Source organism: Triturus cristatus, chromosome 8 (genome assembly GCF_964204655.1).
Source record: "Triturus cristatus chromosome 8, aTriCri1.1, whole genome shotgun sequence".
Taxonomy (NCBI): Eukaryota; Metazoa; Chordata; class Amphibia; order Caudata; family Salamandridae; genus Triturus; species Triturus cristatus.
The window spans coordinates 1,274,142,279-1,274,164,714 of NC_140591.1; the positions used below are offsets into that span (position 1 = coordinate 1,274,142,279).

The 22,436-nt window shown below is 46.0% G+C and overlaps 1 protein-coding gene across 4 annotated transcripts in view; it reads left to right on the top strand.

The window, feature by feature from the left end:
• Positions 1-22,436, top strand: part of DCAF6 (DDB1 and CUL4 associated factor 6) — a 525,140-nt gene that overhangs the window by 460,593 nt on the left and 42,111 nt on the right. For all 4 annotated transcript variants that reach the window (XM_085622996.1, XM_085622997.1, XM_085622998.1 and 1 more), the window contains one exon: positions 1,504-1,592. In XM_085622996.1, coding sequence (XP_085479122.1) covers positions 1,504-1,592 — 89 coding nt within the window. The remainder of the gene's footprint in view (positions 1-1,503; positions 1,593-22,436) is intronic.

A 22,436-nucleotide genomic window follows, 5' to 3' on the forward strand; every position in this document is an offset into this window, starting at 1 on the left:
CAGGAACAAGTCTGATTAGTTTATGGCTGGTCCAGGTCAGGTGTGGTATATTGTTGAAAACAATGGATTGGAATGTAGCTTTAGGTAATTGCTAGTGCGTGAGAGCTTTTCAAGAATTATTCCTAACACTGTTGCATTTCTTTGTGTCTGGACCCGTCTTTTCTTGTGCTTTCAAATGCCAGAATTGCACTGGCTGCTAATCCTTCCTTATTAGCCAACGAGGTATCTGAATTCCATCAGGCTTAACGTGTCCATCTGTTGAATTTTGTTCCCCCTTCTCATCCTTCTGAGATGGTAGACAGGTTTTGCCAATTAAAACTCATCGTAAGATGGAATCTTCTGTGTATGAAGGCTTGGCATGGGATGGCAGGAAAGAGCCAGGGCACTGTTGGACAGTTCTTCTGTCCAATATCTGGAAGCCATGATGTAGTTAGTTTGGCACTTAGGCCTACATTCACTTATGTTTTTTTTACAGATCATTACTGCTTGCATTTTGTAGAAGGGGGTTGAGCCGGGCTGGGCTGGCTGTGCTGCATGATTTTGTAGTTAAGTCAGCCACTCCGTTTGCATTTTGGGGTTGTGCAGAAGTTACAAAATGCATGATTCTGTTTCAAAAGATGAAGTGTCTATGGGGTTGAACAATCAATACATCTAAATGCCCATTATGGAGGACAAGTTGAGCTTCATAGTATTGGCGTCATGTTTGGTTATGGTAACCCGGGCCATGTTCTGTGGTATGCCAATGATCCAGAGGCCTAATCAGGATTATGGGAAAAGAGTGTAGTAAAGCATGCCCTCCAGATGTTCCACCTTCTGATTGGGGAGATCACCTCTCAATTGTGATAGATGCATATGTCACGGTATTTCTTCCCCCTATCTCTCCAAAAGCGGTTATGATGTGAAGAAATAAGCTGTCATAGTGTTCCCTCTCCACCCATCATTCAGGCAATTGTGCTTCTCTGTTCCATGTCTGCAAGACCATTGTCTATACATGAGTGAAGCAGTGATCAATGGAGCCAAGGGCTCCTCCAAATCCTATCCCATCAATGGCTCGTTGGACAATTTCACAGTTAACCTGTACCCTGTTTGTTCGAGTCGTAATGAGGAATGGAAGTGATCTTCAAGGGGGGACTTCCAAGAATAGAGGGCATCTGCCTGTGGGTCACTAGTTTCCTTTAAGCACTGAGGCTGCCATCCGATATAGGAATATGCAGAGGCATTCTTGTTTCTAACAAAGTTCCAACATTCCTGTCCTTTAACATTCAATGTGTAATTGTAATAAGTAATAAACTCAACTAAGACTTCCATACTGCAAACTTTTATATATGTGAAGAAATCTGAATACTATCTAACACCAGTGAAAAAAATTATTTATCTATACTTTCTGTAGTTCACCTATTGGAGAAAACAGTTTAGACTTGAGTGTTGTAAACTTCGTGCTTTAAACACTAAATTTGTAATGTTATGGTTTTGTATTTTAATTGTCTTACATTTTTGTTGCAGTTCTAGCTTCATCAGGAATAGATTATGATATAAAGATATGGTCTCCACTGGAAGCGATGCAATCATTCAATGCAAAACTGGCAGAAGAGGTAAGGCAAAAAAAAATTCCACTGTGAGTTAAGGAGAGATAACTATATTATACAAAGCACAATATGCTTCCAATAGATAATGTTCCATCTGTTTTTATCTTTGTAATATTTGTGGAGGCTGGCTATTGGCCCATTTTTCATGCTGTTATTGCGGTGCCTCATGGTGCACTTATGTTCTATGCTTGCATTGATATTAAATTATGTGACAACACCTTAGGACACAAATCATACTGCCATGCCCATGTTATGTATGAAACCTAGGGCCTCACGCCCCCGTGAAGTAGCAGTGACCCTTGGCTCATGGACCGTGGGGTAGAAGGCATAGGGATCAGCCACCTATCATCATCTTCACAGTGAAAGTCTTTTTGGGTGTAAATGGGTTTAGCTAAGGTGGCTGCACGAACTTTGTAGTAGCCCCTCTTCATGTTTCTTATGCCTCTGCCCATTCTTCTTGGTTCTTTTTCCCTCATCATAGTATTGAGTTATGGGTGCATGCAGCAGAGCTGGGAAACTGGTCCAGCTGCCACATTACTTTGAATTCCTGTGGATTTATTTTTCATTTTATCTGGAGAAGTGTCAAAATGTTTTGTTGGTTCAATACTGCAATTGTTGCAAACATGGGATTTCAAAAAACATCTTTCCATTGGGGTCCAATGTGGTAAAAATTTATGAAATTGCAAAACCTCTGTGTATGACCTAGAATATAAGATGCTACGGGGAAATGAGTCTTCTGATTGTTCCAACTCCAAGTTTATCTCAAAAGAAAAAAATGATCATCTGAATTTTCCCTATTTCCCTTCCTTATCTCTGCAGCGTTGGAGTTTATGCCTTCATATTGATAATGTTGATCATGAGTTGAATTCATATCTTAAAAGTATTACTTGTACTCCATTATTTAGGTAAATTGTATATAGATTGTTTACATATATATATATATTCTAATTCCTAGCTGTATTCCTTTATTATCTTCATCCATTCTCAACACTAGTAGTCCAGATAAATTTCTGATTTTTAAAAATTGTTTACCTTATACATTCAACCATTTCACAACGCCTACCTTTCCTAAATCAACTGGGTGAGCCAAAGATATCATGGAATGAGTGGGTAAAAGTTTTTGATTCTTATTTGAAGCTATAGGAGGAGACAAATTCTGTCTCGTTAGGAAGCAACATATTCTCCTTCATAATTTAGTAAGCCATGGGATTATAATATACAAAACCCTTCCAGAACTGATCATTCCACCAGACGCAGATGAGGAAGATTTGGATGAATATAAGATAACATTTTTAAAGTTAGAACACCAATTTGAAGATAAAGTCAGTATTGTACTGGTGTGCCATAAATTGCAGAAGCTAAGGGAAACACGAAAGTGTTGCAAATTGCATTGCTGTACTCAGAGGATTAAGTAAACTATGTGACTTTGGCACCTTAAATGAGTCCCTTATTAGAGACCAATTAGTATGCTACACAAATAACCAACGTATATGGGAAAAGGTATTAGAAATACAACCTAGCCTACAGGAAGGCATTGAAATGCCAAATCCATTGAACATACAGCGATTTGCATAAAATAATTCAGATCTCCTACAGAACAAATTGCAGAAATATAGGAAGAGACAACAGAAAAAGAACTACATAAGATTAAAACTTTAGCATACACTGCTCAGAAAATGTGTCTGAATCCAATTAGTTGAAATGCTACCAATGTGGTAGCATCAACCATCTAGCTAACAATCTTAATTGTCAGGCCTGAAGCCCCATATTGTCAGGAAGGCCAAACGGAAACTCTCCACGGAGGCAGAATGAAGATAGTTCCCAATGCCCTCCTCCCGGAGCTCACTGCGTTAATTCAGCTGCTCCAGGCAGGGGGAAAGGGGAGTTGGACAGAGAAAGAGACACTCGAGCTGGCCTGGCTCCCTCCTCAGTCTTCAGCGGGATTTCAGGGAGACCTAATGCACAGAGGGAGACAGAATGCCTTTCAATACCTTCTCTACCTACTTAACATTTCAAGTTCATTGCTCTCTCTTTTTCTAAGCCTTTCTCCTACCAGATCTTTTGCTTGAGTATTGCCTCTCTTTATATTTTTCGATGTTGTTCTGTTCACGGCTTTCTATTGACCTGTATATAGCACAGAAATACACTAGGTTACTCTTCACTTACTTCCTTCAGAGTTCCACCTTATCATTACTCTCCTACTCTTTCTTACCAGACTTTGGTCTTAGCCGATTGGACAGTTTTCAATGTTGTTTGGATAACCTGTGATTCTTTCTTCCGCTACCAGTCTTAGCTGCTTGGAAGGATGGTTGCAGTGAAGTCTTGAGGCTCCCTTGCTCTTTAGGAAACGCGCAAAAAGGGACAGGGAAGGATAGACAGGAAAAGGGAAAGTTCAAGGAAAAGCGCTGAGGGCGGGAAAGGGAGACGGAGCTTGAGGGGAAGCAGGTGAAGCAAGTTCTGCGAAGTGGAAAATAAACTGGACAACTGTCTCTCCGATTCTGCTACTCGAGACACTGAATGTACACTCTCACCGTAACTGCTGCCTGACTCCAGGTGGACCCCTTGCTCAACGGTAAGCCTACCGAAGGACGAAGAACCCTGGAGATACGGACGCTACTCTGGAACTCTGGAACTCTGGTATCTCTTCTTCTCTCTCACTCAGGCTTTGAGTTTTCAATCCTCTCGGAGATGTATTTCCAAACACTTACTAATGTTCTGTGAAGACAACTGTCTTTCCAAGTATCAAGAGTTCTTTTGTGAGGAGCGTGAGTTAAAGCTCCCTCACACGACTATGGTCAAATTGAAGTGCGCAGCACGACGCGCTTCGTGAGGAGACGAAATCTCGTGATCCCGCGAGACTTCAAATGTAATGGGCTAGTCAGGTAAACTCGGCGGCCATCTTTGAACGAGGTCCCAAGCTCTAAATACTTGTCCAAAAATTGCAGAGGGAGGGCTTAACCCAAACTCGATGCAGTCCTAACGAACTGCGCGGCGTGATTGTAGCATTTAGCCCCATCCTGACAGTACCCCCTCTCAAAGACCGATCCATCGGTCTTGGTTTCAGGGGATGTTGTGCATGAAATCGTCTAATTAGTTTAGGAGCATGTACATTCTTTGCAGGTTCCCATGACCTTTCCTCAGGACCAAACCCCTTCCAATCCACTAAATAATGTAGAGTTCCTTTGCTCCTCTTGGAATCTAGCACTCCCTTTACCTCATATTCTAAATGTTTGTCAACCCTCACTGGGGGGGGAGGCCTGTTTAGTCTGAGGTTAGGAGCTGTCTTCTTTAGAAGGGATACGTGAAACACTGGATGAATTCCTAACTGAGCAGGTAATTTCAATTTGACAGTGACCGGACCTTGAATTTGTTCGATGATAAAGGGACCTATGAAGCGAGGTTGGAACTTCCTATTTCCCTTTAACCTAAGATGCCTTGAAGATAACCATACTGACTCTCCAACTTGATACTGTGGTGTCTTCCTTCTGTGTTTGTCTGCCTGTTTCTTGTAGCCTGCCTTAGCCTGTTGTAAGTTGGATTCTGCAGATTTACGTGCCCTACTCAGATCTGTGAATAAATCATTGACTGCTGGAACTCCAAAATCTCCCTGGTTACTAAAGGGATTAGGATGTAACCCAGAGTTTAAATAAAAGGGAGAATACCCTGTGGAAGCATGTTTGGCATTGTTATGTGCAAACTCAGCCATCCATAGTAAATCTGGCCAGTCACCTCCCTGATCTAAGAGAAACAGACGCAAATACTGTTCAAGCTCTTGGTTCACTCGCTCAGTCTGACCATCGGTCTCAGGGTGATAGCTAGTAGATAGTCTGACCTCCACTCCCATTCCCTTCATGAACGCCTTCCAAAAGTGTGACACAAATTGGGGTCCCCGATCTGAAATCACTAACTTGGGAACTCCATGGACCCTTACGATGTTTTCCCTGAAAAGACGAGCTAATTCAGAAGCTGAAGGGATCCCTTTGACTGGAATGAAGTGACTCATCTTGGTGAAAGTGTCTACAATTACTAAGATGGTGTTGTAACCCTTACTCAGTGGGAGGTCTACTATTAAGTCTAATGTGACGGTGTGCCAAGGGTGCGGTGGTGTGGGCAAAGGCTGTAACAACCCCTGTGATGCCTGCCTGCTAGCCTTTCCCCGGGCACAGATCTCACAAGACTCTACATATTTCTTTATTTGAGAATTCATATTCGGCCACCAAAAGTATCTCTGGACCAGATCAATGGTCTTCATAGCTCCCTTGTGGCCAGCCAACGGCTGATCATGGCAGTCTTTCAAAACTTGTTCTTGGATCTCCTTGGTAGGAAGGTATAAAGCCCCGTCTTGATAGGGCAAGGAATTAATGACTTGCCGACCCTCTTCTTGACTTGCCCACTCGGCCATCTCGGCTTCAGACATTAGCTCCCGGATTGTTTCTTGATAATGGGCTTCAGAAATGGAACACACAATCTTGGATTCAGGAATTATGGGTTGCGGAGTCACAGAATGTTCGGTGTCTTCGGTTTGAATCCGGGACAAGGCATCCGCCTTCCCATTCTTGTTTCCTGGTCGATAAGTTATCACAAAATCAAAATCCGCGAAGTATAGAGACCATCGTAGTTGACGGGGAGTTAACGTTCTTGCAGATCTTAGAAATTGAAGGTTTTTGTGGTCTGTAAACACTGTAACGGTGTGTCTGGCACCTAACAAATGATGTCTCCATTCGACAAAGGCGTCTTTCACAGCCAGCAACTCCTTTTCAGCGATGGTGTAGTTTACTTCAGCTGAATTCAGTTTCCGAGAATGATAGGCCACTGGATGTAGTTGCCCAGTTGACTTGTGTCGTTGAGACAAAATCCCACCAATTGCTTGATCAGAAGCATCAGCTTCCACAAAGAAAGGTTCTGTAGGGTCTGCATGAAGCAGGATGGGAGCAGTGGTGAAGCTCGTCTTAAGAAACTCAAAAGCTTGTTCAGCCTCCTCTGTCCAGTGGAACTTCACACCTTTCTTCAGCAATCTGGTAATTGGAATGATCTTCTGCGAGAATCCCTGGATGAATCGCCGATAGAAATTAGCGAATCCTAAGAATCTCTGAATCTCTTTCACATCCTTTGGTGACGGCCAGTCAACCACCGCTTGCACCTTCTTTGCTTCCATGGTGATTCCTCCTGGAGATAATACGAAACCTAGGAATTCCACAGTTTGCACATTAAAGGCGCATTTCTCCAGTTTTACAAAAAGTTGATGCTTGCGCAATCTCTCCAAGACTGCCTTTACATGATTTGAATGTTCTCTTGGGTCAGTGGAGTATATCAAGATGTCATCCAAATAAATCACTGCGATCCGATCCACCAAATCTCCCATAATGTCGTTGATGAAATGTTGGAAGGCTGCTGGAGCGTTGCACAAGCCAAAAGGCATGACTTGATACTCAAATAATCCGTACTTCGTCCTAAAAGCAGTCTTCCATTCATGGCCTTCTTTCATTCGGATGAGATGATAGGCCCCACGAAGATCCAATTTCGTGAATATCTTAGCGTCCTTTATCTGATCTAGGAGAACTGAAATTAGAGGCAAAGGGTAGCGGTTCTTGACCGTTACCCGATTGATTGCACGATAATCAATGCAGGTTCTCAGAGACCCCTCTTTCTTCGGAATAAAAAATAGTGGCGAAGACACTGGGGACTGCGATGGTCGAATAAATCCGTTGGCCAAGTAACGATCTAGGTATTCTTTCAGATAGCAGTTCTCCGCTTCAGTTAACGCATAAACCCTACTGCAAGGTAATGCTGCCCCAGGTTCCAGATCGATGGTGCAGTCGTAGGAACGATGTGGAGGGAGTTTCTCGGCCTCCTGTTCACTGAAGACTTCTTGGAATTCTTGATACTCCGCTGGAATTTTCATGGTGTTTATTACTCCAATAGACTCTCCACTAAAAGACAGCAAGGTGGCCAAAGATGGTTCGGGAGACTCGCTCTCAGAGGAAAAGCAATGGTCAGCACAATAGACGGAATCCATCTCGATGGTTCGATCTTCCCAATCGATGGTAGGATTATGCAGGGTCAGCCAAGGAAGTCCCAAAATTATCTGAAATTGCGGGGCATCAATCAGGTTGAACTGTAAGATCTCGCTATGTCCATTGGACTGAATCAATTCCACCATTTCGGTGTGATGGGTGATCGGACCTGATGAGAGGTTAGTACCATCAACAGCCCGAACTGACTCCTTCCGCTCCTTACGCATAGCCTGGATTCCCATCTTCTTGGCAAATTTGATATCGCAAAAATTGCCAGTGGCACCTGAATCAATCATAATTGTCACTCCTTGCCGCTCTTGCCTCCCAAATCTTAATTTCATCTGTAAGGTTAAATGTGGCGCCCGAGTCTGAAGAGTGTTCGAAATTTGGTGATCACTTGGAGTCTGATTTTTCTCCTTCGCCATCTGAGCGACTCCGCCTACAGATGGTTTTGGGAGTTTCCCGGATTTGGGGTCTTCGGCCTCTTCGGACACTCTCTCACAAAATGCCCAGATCCTCCACAATACATGCATAGTTTCTTCAGCCTTCTTTGATCCTTCTCCTCCTTACTCAAAGGGCCACGAACAGACCCAATTTGCATTGGTTCACTTTCTACCGTTCCACCAGTTGACTTATTGGGTTCTGTCTTCATTCGGTCAAAGCGGGGATAATTCCAGCGAAAGTCCTTCGTCTTCCTTTCGCCCCTTCTCTCTGCGCTGCGAAAATCGATTTCAAGAACTAAATCTACCAGCTCTGAGAATTCGACAGGTCGCTTGGGAATCTGTGCTAAGGTATCTTTGATGTCATCACGTAGGCCTCGATAAAACAAAGCTGATCTCTTCTCCTCTGGCCAATTGGTCTCCACCAATAGTTTATTGAACTGGGTTAAGTAAGAGATAAGATCCTTATTACCTTGGCGCAGTTCTAAGAGTTCATTATCTGTAGCTTGGGATACTCGACGTCTGTCAAAGATTCTGAGGAATTCTGTCTTGAACTGTTCTAAATTATATAAAAAAGGATCGTCCCGAGATACTAATGGCATGGCCCAATTTGCAGCATCCCCTCCCAAATAGGATAAAATAAAGGCCACTCGTGATTGAGCATCTGGGAATAAATTGGCCCGACACATAAAATGTAAGGAACATTGGGTGAGGAACAGCTGCGCCTTCTGAGGGTCTCCACAATATCTTTCGGGGGGGGCCAAAGGAATGATAGGGGACACGGAGTGTACAACCTGTGCTACAGTGCGTGGATCTTGTTTTGTTTGTGCATCACTAGGAAAGGTTTGAGCGGAGGTTCCCCCTGAGGATATCTCACTAACTCTCTGGGACAATAACAGTGTCTCCTGTCTAGAAGCCATAACCTCCTGCCTTAAACTCTTATTTTCATCACTTAGGGTGCCTAATTCCCTCTGAATCCCCTCCAACATATCCCCTAAGGCCTTTAAACTGAACCCCTCCGCCATTCTGCCCAGGTGAAGGAAACTCGTGGGCACTTCAATCTGTCAGGAAGGCCAAACGGAAACTCTCCACGGAGGCAGAATGAAGATAGTTCCCAATGCCCTCCTCCCGGAGCTCACTGCGTTAATTCAGCTGCTCCAGGCAGGGGGAAAGGGGAGTTGGACAGAGAAAGAGACACTCGAGCTGGCCTGGCTCCCTCCTCAGTCTTCAGCGGGATTTCAGGGAGACCTAATGCACAGAGGGAGACAGAATGCCTTTCAATACCTTCTCTACCTACTTAACATTTCAAGTTCATTGCTCTCTCTTTTTCTAAGCCTTTCTCCTACCAGATCTTTTGCTTGAGTATTGCCTCTCTTTATATTTTTCGATGTTGTTCTGTTCACGGCTTTCTATTGACCTGTATATAGCACAGAAATACACTAGGTTACTCTTCACTTACTTCCTTCAGAGTTCCACCTTATCATTACTCTCCTACTCTTTCTTACCAGACTTTGGTCTTAGCCGATTGGACAGTTTTCAATGTTGTTTGGATAACCTGTGATTCTTTCTTCCGCTACCAGTCTTAGCTGCTTGGAAGGATGGTTGCAGTGAAGTCTTGAGGCTCCCTTGCTCTTTAGGAAACGCGCAAAAAGGGACAGGGAAGGATAGACAGGAAAAGGGAAAGTTCAAGGAAAAGCGCTGAGGGCGGGAAAGGGAGACGGAGCTTGAGGGGAAGCAGGTGAAGCAAGTTCTGCGAAGTGGAAAATAAACTGGACAACTGTCTCTCCGATTCTGCTACTCGAGACACTGAATGTACACTCTCACCGTAACTGCTGCCTGACTCCAGGTGGACCCCTTGCTCAACGGTAAGCCTACCGAAGGACGAAGAACCCTGGAGATACGGACGCTACTCTGGAACTCTGGAACTCTGGTATCTCTTCTTCTCTCTCACTCAGGCTTTGAGTTTTCAATCCTCTCGGAGATGTATTTCCAAACACTTACTAATGTTCTGTGAAGACAACTGTCTTTCCAAGTATCAAGAGTTCTTTTGTGAGGAGCGTGAGTTAAAGCTCCCTCACACGACTATGGTCAAATTGAAGTGCGCAGCACGACGCGCTTCGTGAGGAGACGAAATCTCGTGATCCCGCGAGACTTCAAATGTAATGGGCTAGTCAGGTAAACTCGGCGGCCATCTTTGGACGAGGTCCCAAGCTCTAAATACTTGTCCAAAAATTGCAGAGGGAGGGCTTAACCCAAACTCGATGCAGTCCTAACGAACTGCGCGGCGTGATTGTAGCATTTAGCCCCATCCTGACACATATGCAGGAAATGTAATGAGAAAGGCATTTTCACTAGAATTTTCAGAGAAAACGAAGGCAAAATAATAGAAGATGATTCTCAAGAAATAAGAAGGATAGTTTTTCAAATAAATGACCAGGATAAGAATAAGCAAATCAAGTATCCAAAGTGGAAGATATACTTAGATGGCAACTCTATTAATATGTTCTCTGACTCCTGTTCTCAGTTTACATTAGTAAATATTAAAGATTTCAATTTACTCTCAAACAAGGAACATTCTATTCTTTAGATCAGGTGGCTATATTAAGGACACCATTCCCTTAAAGGGCATGATCAAAGCCTGCATTTCTTTTAAAGATCATTTTATAGTAGGCAAGATTTACATTGTGGAAGAGGGTTCCAGCCTTCTTTGAGGGCAGCACCAGAAGGAATTAGGCATCACATTACATCCCAATATCCTAGAGCAAGGCTTGATTATAAATAGATCCATTATGGAGATCAAATATGTGATGAATTCCCTGAAGTATTTTCTGATAAATTAGGCTTGTTGCTAAATGTTCAGCATAGGATAACATTGAAACCTGTTGCCAAACCTGTGGTATATAAAACTTGCCCATTACCTCATTTAATGAAAGAACCTTTAGAAAAATAACTCACCAGGTACTGTTGGCATCATACAACCAATAGAGTGCTCAGAATGGGTAGCCCCCATTGTTATAAATAAGAAGGCCTATGGTGATGGAATAAGATTGCGTGTTGATTTATGTGACCTCCACAACAATATCTGGATAGACAGACACCCATTATCACGCATTAGTGAGATGTTAAGCACGATGGGTAAAGCCACATGTTTCTGTGTTGTAGATCATCCACGGCATATCACCTGGTCGAACTATAGCCTGAATGTATGTTATCTGCTTTCACGACACCTAGGGGTACATTCATATTCCGCAGGTGGTCTAGCATCTGTGGTCTTCTAAAAAATCATGCAGCGAATTCTTAAGGATGTGCCCAAAACACTCTTTGTCTAAGGCGATGTTCTCATTTTTGGAGCTGCAGTGGATGAACACAATGGCAATTTAAGAAAAGTATTAACTAAATGGAAAAATGCTGGTCTAACTTTAAAAAAAAGACAAATGTCAAATTGGAGTCAGCTCTGTGGATTACTTATAGCATACAATCTTTGAAGATGGTTTTAAGCCCAAAATGTATTTTAGACGCTGTCAGGAAGGCACCTTCGCCAAAGAATAAAAAAGAATTAAAATAATTCTTCCGTCTGGTGGAATATATGTTGACGTGTGTCAAAAGTTTGCAGATTTATCAAGGAACCTTAGAAATTGAAGACAAAAATAGCACTCAGTTCAGATGACAAGTAGAGCATCAAACATGATTAAAAAAACCTCAAAGAAGCCATTCTCATGGCTCCATATTTATGTCATTTGTAACCTAATAGAAAGACGATTGTAACTACAGATGCCGACAACAAGAATTTGGGTGCCACATTATCTAAGATTGTTGCAGGTGAAGAAAGAATTATTACTTTTGCATCTCATACCCTAAGTAAACCTGAAATAAATGACTTACTTGTGGAAAAGGAAGCGCTAGCTTGTTTTTGGGCTGTGAAACATTTCACATTTTTCCTGTAGGGATTACAGTTCAGCATACATACAGATCATAAACCCCTCATTTAGTTGTTCACGTCCAATTAAGCATCTAACAGCAGCCCACGCATAACTAAATGGGTGTTGGGTTTGGAGGTTTTTGTTACAAAGTGGAATTTATACCAGGTAATCTAAACAAAGATTCCAATTTCGTGTCCAGAGCTCCATTAAATATACATGAAATATATGAGACTCCACAAAATCCCGTCTTTGAAATCTTTACCTCTGCCATTTCCTTGGAGGAGTGGAGTGAGTACATGGCGAAAGCCAAGTTTTTGGACCAGCTCAGATTAATTGTTTCACAAGGTTGGCCTAAAACTTGTAAAGATATTGATGAAGATCTTAAGGGTTATTGGGAAGTCAGGCATGAAATCGACATCAATGGAAACTTAATCGTAAGAAATGACAAAATTATACCTCCCTTGGAGTTAAGAAACAAAAATATTGATTCGGAACTCGAAGGCCACTTAGGAAGAAGATTAACTACATCTAGTATTAGAGCAGTATACTGGTTCTCCAATATGGATTCAATGGTCAAACTAAAATATAAAGATTAAACAATTTGTGCCAATAGCGACAAATCTAAAATAATTTGTACCACACCTTCAGCGTTTGTGTCCATTCCATACAAACTGGGAAAAATTGGCATAATTGGCCCCAATAACTGCAAGGGTGTGATAAAGCGTTTTTTGTGTGTGCTAATAGATTACCACTTACACTGGGTGCTCACAAAAATGATTAACCAACTCACTACTGAATCACTTATTGATTTCTTGAGGGACACCTTTTCAGCTGAAGGCATTCCATCTAGACTTATCTGTAACAATAGGGTACAGTTCACCTCCTATGCCATGAAAGATTTCCTTACATATCTATCTATTACTCACCTTAAAATGGTGTTGTATTGTCTCCATGCCAATGGTCTAGTTGAAAGAACCAATAGAATAATAAAAGAGTATATACAATTAGCTTTCATCCACAATCTTCCTGTTGAGAGATCAATACAAGACATGTTATGGCCCTATCACACAACTCCCAACTTAATCGCAGAAATATCCCCATTGTCATCCCTTAAAGAGAGAAAACCAACAACACCTGTATTTCCTAATGGTTGGGTAGGGGAGAACATGCTGGGAAAGATATAAACAAATAGGTGGGTAAAACCACTCTGCACTGAACCAAATACATGGAGAAGAAATAACCATGAAGTCAAGTTCTCTGAGCCTATGTGTATTGTTAAAGTCAAACGCAATGAAGCCGTAATGAGCAATGGACAAATATGGAATAGGACAGACTAATTAAATATAGTTCTACGAGTAGGAAAATAAAATGTACTAAGGATCTGAACTCTAACGAGGAAGAAAACTAGGAAGAACCGAGTCAAACAACCTAGTTCAACAAAAGAAAAAGAATACCACCTGTGTGGCATAAGGATTAGGATATGACAAAGTGACTTTTCCTCAAAATCCTTTCTAGCCTTATTTTTTGGGTGGAGAAGTGTTGTAATCTAGTTCTCCTTTCATAAATGTTACGCAGCTATTTTATTCTATTCCATTTTTTGCCATTTGGTTCTGTCCTTCGCTGCCCCTTTCATGATAATAGTACCATCTTACCGTTTGGAAATGTTGTTCCACCTAGAATGTTATGAAGATTCTATCTTGTAAGATGGAGCTGACGGTGTTAGAGGAGACAGTTAATAAATAAGCTCTTACCTTCTGTTCTTTGTATCTATTCTTTACTACACTCTACTATACACTTACGTTGACAGACCTCTCTCAATCTGGTTTCAGGCCCAATTACAACACAGAGTTGGCCCTACTTGAGGTCACGGATAACATCAGAATGACCTTAGACATTGGCACTCCAACATTCTTGTGCTGTTGGACCTCTCTGCAGCATTCGACACGGTGTCGCATCTGATTCTGCTGAGGAGACTGAAGGAGATTAAAGGAGATTAAATTTAGTGGAACGGCCTTTCAGTCGATGACCAGCTTCCTGTCCGATCGCACTCAGACCATTAATCCTTTTCAGTCTAAGACAATGGAATTGACCAAGGGAGTCCCCCAGGGCACTTATTTGAGCCCCACATTGTTCAACATCTACATTGCCCCCTTGGCCAACCTTCTTAGGTCACATGGTTTCCTGTCCATTTCTTATGCTGATGACACCCAGCTTCTCTTCTCCATTGAGAAATCTTCTTCACTGGCTGTGTCGACCTTTTCAGGAGGAATGACTGCTATTGCAGAATGGATGAAAAGCAATATTTTACAGCTCAATGCTGGAAAAATGGAGATAATGCTTTTTGGAGATGCCCCTCTTTTATGGTCCCCGAACTGGTGGCTGGCAGCTCTCGGCTCATGCCCCAGTCCCAAATCCCTAGTTAAAAACCTGGGCATTCGCCTTGATCGTGCGTTAACATTAAAGGAGCATGTTACCCACACTGCTAGCACATGCTTCTATGTGTTGGGCTTGCTACGACGTGACTTTCCTCTCCTGCCAGACTATACGCGGAAAACTCTCATTCAGACCATGGTTATGAGCCGTCTTGAATACTGCAATGCTCTCCTGGTCTCTGCAAATTAATCGTCTCTCAGAAGGTTACAGGTGGTTCAGAATATTGCTGCGCGACTCGTTATGAACTCTCCATTCAAAACTCCATCCCGCCCCCTATTACAAAAACTTCACTGGCTTCCAATTCGCAAGCGCGTAAAGTTTAAGGTATACTGTATAGTCTATAAAGCCTTGCATAACAAAGGCCCATCCTACATTTCTAGGAAAATTAAACCTTATGCTCCCTCTAGAACTCTTAGGTCAGGAAGCAAATCACTAATACAAATCCCCAGAGTTAGGAAAGTAAGATTAAGTGGTAAATCCTTTTCATACCTTTCCCCCCTCTACTGGACCAGCTGCTCATTCACTTGAGGCTATGCCCTGATTACCTGCGCTTCAGGAAACTACTTAAGTCCACTTTGTTTTAAAATTGTTTCATCAGCTTGCCAGCAGCCTTGTCCTAAGCGCAGAGATACCCCTCATGGGGTGATTCAGGCGCTCTATAAATTCAATAACTAAAAAATAAATAAACAACCTCTTGCAATTTGTTTATGGTTGACTCATACCAGAGGAGCCACTGTAGACCACATAATTGCGTGCGAAAGAAGAAAGAGTGAAGAGTATCTGCAGCCAACACATACTATGAATGGAGTATGGTACTTACCCTGTAAACATTTATTCATAGCGTGTAGTGCTGCAGATTCACATACGCCCTCCCGCCTCCCCGGTAGGTCTGAGATGGTGTCAGAAGTACACATATAAAGCAGCATATATGTATTATAAACATGTTACACGCATGTTCAACATCAACTGCTATCCTGCAAAACTCCATCCTCACTTGCCAACATAGCAGGGGAAAAAAAGAACAATCTAACAAAGGAGCCGTTGGGCATATGCTTTCCCTCGAGGAGGTGGAGACTCGATGTCACATCAGCAGTAACAAGCATTTGAAATGCAATAGGTCTCGCATTTGAGAGAGTTAGAGCTCTGGGTATTGTAGGTAACAATGTGTTATTTATGTGTTTTGTTTTGAAGTGGAGTGGATGTATGTGGTTTGGAGTGGAATTATGTGGGTTGAACTGGGATTGTGTAAGGTGGAATTGTGTGGTGTTTTGTGTATTTGTGTAGTGGAATTATGTGACATGGTGAATACATAGGGGTGAGAGCTGCACAGAAAAAATAGAAATGAAGATAGAGAAGGATAGGTAGTTTGTGTACGAAGTGGTGATCGAAACAAAAGACACAAAGGAGGGACTAAGAGGCATGACTAACAACTAGCAAGGAAGGATTTTTAAAAGGGTGTGTGTGCGCGTGTGTGCGTGTGTGTGCGTGTGTGTGTGTTTGTTTGTTTGTTTGTTTGTTTTGAAAAGAGTGCATGTTTAAAGTGGTTCAATATAATGATGTACATAGGACCTTTATGATTCCACTAAAGATGAGCAGGCTTTATGTGGGCCGGTCGTGTGACTGCTCACGTTGACATGGCCCTAGGGTATGATTTATACATATAACGAAGCTGTGCCAGCAGATATAGCATTACTGCTTTTAATGTACAGGGGCGGAAGCTACTTATAGGGGGTCCACCTAAATTAGGTCTGAATCAGTGCTCCTAGCTGGAAAAAAATAAACAGAAATGAAAAATTGATGGTCTGAGAGTTATCCTAGCCAAACACAGGATAGTTGTACTTTGGCTGAGACCAATGGTACCACCAATGCATATTTAGGTGAGGGATATGGTGGAATGGGCCATGGTGGAATAGGGTCAAATACAAATGGAGTGAAAATATGTTAAACTGACAGGATTATGCTGATTAGGTCTCAATGCTACAAATGATTTTGTATCCCCTGAATTAAAGATCCTAGGGAAGCTAAGAGGACTGGCTAAAGTGAGTGTGCTTGACGCAGGAAATTGGCAGTGACCTATAACCTTTTGTAGTGGGATAAATTAGGATGTGGAAAAAACAAAACTCAGTTCAAGGTCTATAGCAAAAGATACTGGTGCGAAATTAAAAGTACAAATGTTTTGCTGTTAAGTCAGTACTGGTATGTTTATTATCAACAAACACTGGCCAAACACGTGTTTCACAACTTTAATGTTGATTTTATTTGGGTCATAACCGTTACTTTTACATTGCAACCATCATACGAATTAATAATAAACGCACCAGATACAGAAGAAAAAAAGCATTTGCAATGCAATAGGTCTCGCATTATTGAAAGTTTGAGCTATTGTCGTTGCAAATAATAATGCAACGCCAATAGTTCAAACTTACAGTAATGCAAGAGCTATTGCATAGCAAAGGCTTAGAATACCACCGATTTTAGTGGGGCCACAGAGGGATGGGGATACTCCATAGGCACAAGACTAAAACATTTCCCACATTAAACATCCTAGAAACACAAAATGTTTTTTTCCATCTATGCACTCCTTTTTTTCGTGACACACTAAGGCACAGCAACAAAAACCCAATAAGAGCATAACTCTGGTTTTCATGCAAGATTTTAAAGGACTTGTTAAACAAGATACACTAGAGACCCACACACTTCCATCTCTACAGAGCTAGTGTGCGGCGTGGTATGTGTCCACAAATGTGTCAGTGCCTCGTCAGCGGTATGAATTATTTTAGAAATGCAACTACTGTCCTGATGCATGGAGTCTTTTGGTATCTACACTGTACTTGACATTTATTTTAAAATACGGAACGGAATAACTGGTAAACGGGCTGATCCATTACGGAACCCAACAGGTGTAACACAGACTAATAAAGTGCAAGGCTTTCAATGGCCGCTAATCAGCAATAAACCAATATCCTAGAAAGGTGGAGAAATTGGAACGCTGGTCTTAAACTGGTGAACCATTCATCCATTACGCATTATGCCGACGACACAAACAAGAAGGTCAAATGCAATCATTTAGATTCCAGGGTGAAACACAATGCTGGGAGTGTTGTGAAACAATGTCAGTGCAACAGTGCATCCATTATCGTGTCTAAATTAGGCTCAACATAAAAATGTAAATGACACAATAAGAGACCAGTGGATGAAAAAGGCTCCACGAGTATATTATTCATAGAATTTGAGTTAAATATAAAAGTCAGGTCTAAGAATATATATAAACTCTAGACAAGGCATCGATGGGACTCTTATAAATCAATATACTTTATAAAAACAGACATTCAAACAAGACCATGAACCCTCATTATGTATCATTATGTCTGGCTTAACCAAGCAACCTAAAAATGAAGGTGCATTCTGGGATAAATTGTGTAGATGAGGCAGTCGCATTTCCCTCCCTGGCACTGTATGCTCCACCGCTGGGTCTTGTTACACCTGGCCAAAGAATCCTTGTTTTAGGGCGACCGCTGGTGGCACAGCTGGTAGAGCTCAGTCGTATGTGGCACGTGAAACAGAGAGAAGCGTCGTTAGACTGGAGACGCACTGGGGGCAACGGCATATTGCCTCAGAAGTGAAAAGTTCCAAAAATTGCAGAGTGGTAACAGCCTAAACCACAGGGCAACATCCTACAGGGTGTAATGTTGCGCGACGGACCGAACCATTGCCCGAGGGTCCGCGCGCGTGTGTTAGGGTCACACCCCCCCCTAGCGTAGCCGGAGTTGGGTGAGCCCGACGTCCCCTCGGACGGCACGCACAAATGTTAATAAAAAGCCCAGGGCTCTGGGCGTGGCAGGCATTACACTGACCACCACTAGTACACCTGTGTCCACGAGCGTTTCATTTATAGGCCCGGGGCCCGACATTACACTGGCGACGAGGTGGTCTCGCCACCCCATCGAGTGATATCGAACCCTCGCTCTTGCCCAAGGAGTGGTTCCTGCCACCTGCTTTTGGCCCGGCCCCTGCGCTGCCCCTGGCCCCCCCTGGCAGCCCTGCGAGGTCCCCTGCTGGCCCTCACCTGTGTGCCGACGCTCCCGACTGCCTTCCAGACCTGCGGAGACTGGTTCCTCCTCCTCCGGCTGCCTGCCTCTACTACGGGGCCTGCGCGCGCGGAACGCTGGGACCTGCCTGCCGTCTCTCACGCATCTCGCGTGCAACACGTGGCCCGGCCCTGCCGTTCCCCACGCATCTCGCGTGAGGCCCGTTTTGGCTGCGAAGGAAGCCCCTGGCTGGCCCTGCACCCTCCCTGGACGGGCCCCGGCCCTCCACTCGCCCTACCTGCCTGCAGACGACGCCTGGGTGTGCGGTGAGCCCCAGCGGTGAGTCGGTGACGCCCCCAGCTGCCGCCTTCAGCGAGTATGACCAACGTGCCCCCCCTCGAGCCTTTCGAAGTCACGGGCACCCCGACATCTCAAGCCGCACGCTGGAAGAAATGGGTGGAACGTTTGGAGAACTACTTCGTGGCGGCGGAAGTCGCGGTGGTGCGGAGGCGCGCCATGCTATTGCACCTGGGAGGTGAGGCGATCCATGACATTTCTAAAGACGTGGTGGAAGCTGGGCCGCCCATGACCTACGCCACGCTACGCGACGCCATCACAGCGTACTTTGAACCGTTTGCAAGTGCAGACTATGAACGTTTCCTGCTCCGCCAAGCCCGCCAGCTCCCAGAGGAGTCGGTGGACGTCTTCTACGCCAGGCTCAAAAAACTTGCCAGCACGTGCACACTCCCCAATGCGGACGACGAGATCCGCGCACAGTTCATCCAAGGCTGCGCGTCGTCCAAGCTCCGTGAAAGGGTACTGGAGGCGGACAACATGCCGATGCGCGACATCCTCACGCTAGGCTGCTCGAAGGAACTGTCCAAGGCCAGAGCCGCGCACATGGAGCCGAAGCCGGCGGTCACCATCAAAACAGAACCAGTGTGCGCCATCACGGCGGAGGTAGCCGACACCCGCACGAAGCATCCCCAGCGGAGGAGCCCGAGGCCTGTCCAACCGTCTCCCAGCCGAGCTTGTGTATGGTGTGGAGGAGCGACACCACACAAAGGGGCGTGCCCGGCCCAAGGCAAAATCTGCAGCGCATGTGGCAAAGCCAACCACTTTGCGAGTGTATGCCTGTCCACATCAAGGAAGAAGCAAGGAGGCCCGCCCAGGAGGGTGAGACAGCTGGCACCCCTACCCAGCACCTCCGCCAACAGCGACATGGATGACGACGACGAAGCGGATGTCGCCTCGGTGCACGTGGTGCGGATGCTCAACACCCTGGCCGCGACCCCGTCAACCGGACCCATGTGCACAGTCTCAGTACAGGACCAGGCCGTACCGGCTCTGATCGACACCGGTGCCTCCATCAACCTGATGGCGGCCAGCGTATACCGGACGCTGAGGAGCGCTCCACCACTCCGGCCAACGAGGGTGCAAGTGTATGCCTACGGCACCCATCGCCCCCTACGCCTGTGCGGGGCTTTCAGGACAGACCTATCCCACGACACCACTCGGCTGCCCACCAAAATATACGTGTCACAGGAAGGGACAGGATTCCTAGTGGGGTGCCGGACAGCCCAAGACCTGGGCCTGATCCACTTCGCCCTCACCGTCCAAACAAGCAACCTCGACCATCTGGTGCAGGAGCATACAGCCCTATTCGACGGAATCGGGTGCCTCAGAGGACCCGCCGTACACCTCCACATCGACAGGACAGTCGCCCCAGTAGCCCTCCGGCATCGACGCATCGCGTTCCACCTACGACCCAAAGTGGAAGCCGAACTACGGACACTGGAGCAAGCGGGAATTATCGAACGGGTAAGCGGACCCACCCCATGGGTGTCACCCATCGTGGTGGCGAAAAAACCGAAACAGCCGGACGCAGTGCGGATCTGTGTGGACATGCGCGTCCCCAACCTGGCCATCAGACGCGAGCGCCACCTGACGCCGACCATCGACGACATCGTGGGAGAGCTATCAGGCTCCAAATGGTTCTCCAAGATGGACCTGAGGTCGGGATACCACCAGATCCCGTTGCACCCCGATTCCCGCCCAATCACCACATTTTCCACGCACGCCGGCCTCTGGCGCTACACCCGGCTCAATTTTGGGATCTCGAGCGCAGCGGAGGTGTTCCAGAACATTATCCAGAATGTCCTGCAGGGGCTGGACGGAGTCTTGAACGTCAGCGACGACATCCTCGTCCATGCCCCTACTCTGGATGAACATATCCGACGCCTCCGAGCTGTGTTCTCCCGGCTGCAGGAACGAGGCCTTACCCTCCACAGAGACAAATGTGACTTCCTGCGCAAAGACATTAGCTTCTTCGGATACCGATTCTCCGACCAAGGGATAGGCCCGGACCCGGATAAGGTTAAGGACATACACGCGGCCCCCGCGCCTACCTCCGTGACGGCTGTCCGCAGTTTCCTGGGAATGGTCACGTACTGCGGGAGGTTCATCCGAGACCTGTCTGACCTCACGGGGCCCCTCCGCGACCTCACCAAAGCCTCCGCCACCTGGGAGTGGGGCCCCGCACAGCAAGAGTCGTTCCAGAGAACCAAAGAGGCGCTCTCGGCTGACACCACCCTAGCATACTTCGACCCCCGGCTCGATTCACAACTCATAGTGGACGCCAGCCCGACAGGCCTAGGAGCCATGCTAGCCCAGCAGCAGAGGTGCGGAGAGTGGGCCCCCGTCGCTTACGCAAGCAGAACACTCACGCCAACGGAGCAGCGGTACTCGCAGATCGAGAAGGAGGCCATTGCGATCCTGTGGGGGTGCCGCCATTTCCACATCTACCCGTATGGACACCCGTTTGTGGTGATCACTGATCACAAGCCCCTAGTCCCGCTGTTCCAAGGCTCGTCATCACGCCCTCCCCCGCGGATAGAGAAATGGGTCCTCCAGCTCCAAGAGTTCCAATTCACTGTTGAGTACCGACCAGGCGCCCGAAATCCGGCAGATTTCCTGTCCAGACACGCCCGCCCGGCCACGGACGTGGAAGCCACGGAGGCGGCCGCTACCGAGGAGTATGTCCGGATGATTGTGGAAAGGTCCCGACCCCTGCCGATGTCCCTCAAAGAGGTTGCGCTGGCTACCGAAGGAGACGACTGTCTGCAGATGGCCATCAGAGCGGTCGCGTCTGGAGATTGGAAGCCGCTCCAAAGCCCGTCGTCCTTTCGCACGCCCGAGGCCCAGGCGTCACTGAAAGCGCTCTACATCGTCAGGAACGAATTATCGGTGTCCCCCGAAGGATGTCTCCTGAGAGGCCCCCGCCTGGTACTGCCCGGCAGCCTCACCCAACGGGCCGCCCTCCTGGCGCATGGCGCTCACCAAGGCATTGTCAAGTCGAAGAACCGCCTCAGGTGCAAGCTCTGGTTCCCGGGACTCGACAAGTTGGTTGAAGACACGGTCCAGCGGTGCCCGGTGTGTTTGGCGACCAGCCTACCCGACCCCCCAGCACCCGTGATCACGGAAGAAGGCCCGACCTCGCCGTGGGTGCGAGCCAGCGCCGATTTCGGCAGTCTACCTGGAGGACGACACATGCTAGTTGTGGTAGATGACTACTCGCGGTACCCCGAGGTAGAGATTGTCCCCTCAACAGCAGCAGCAGACGTGATCCCCAAGCTGGAGAACGTCATGGCCACCCACGGACTCCTAAGTGAGCTGCGCACGGACAACGGTCCACCATTCAACGGCACAGAACTGGCCGAGTACCTGCAATCCCACGGCATCAAACACCGCCGCATAACCCCACGGTGGCCGCAAGCAAACGGAGAGGTTGAGAGACTGATGAGGACTCTAAACAAAACTGTTCAGATTGCCCTGGCAGACGGCCTCAACGTCGAGCTAGCTCTCTACCAATTCCTGCGGGAGTACCGGCTGACACCCCACTGCACCACCGGGGTTCCCCCGAGCCACCTATGTCTGGGCCGAGCGATCCGGGACACTATCCCGCACCACCCTGTGTGGGAGTCATCACCAGACCCACCCAATCGCTCCACAGAAA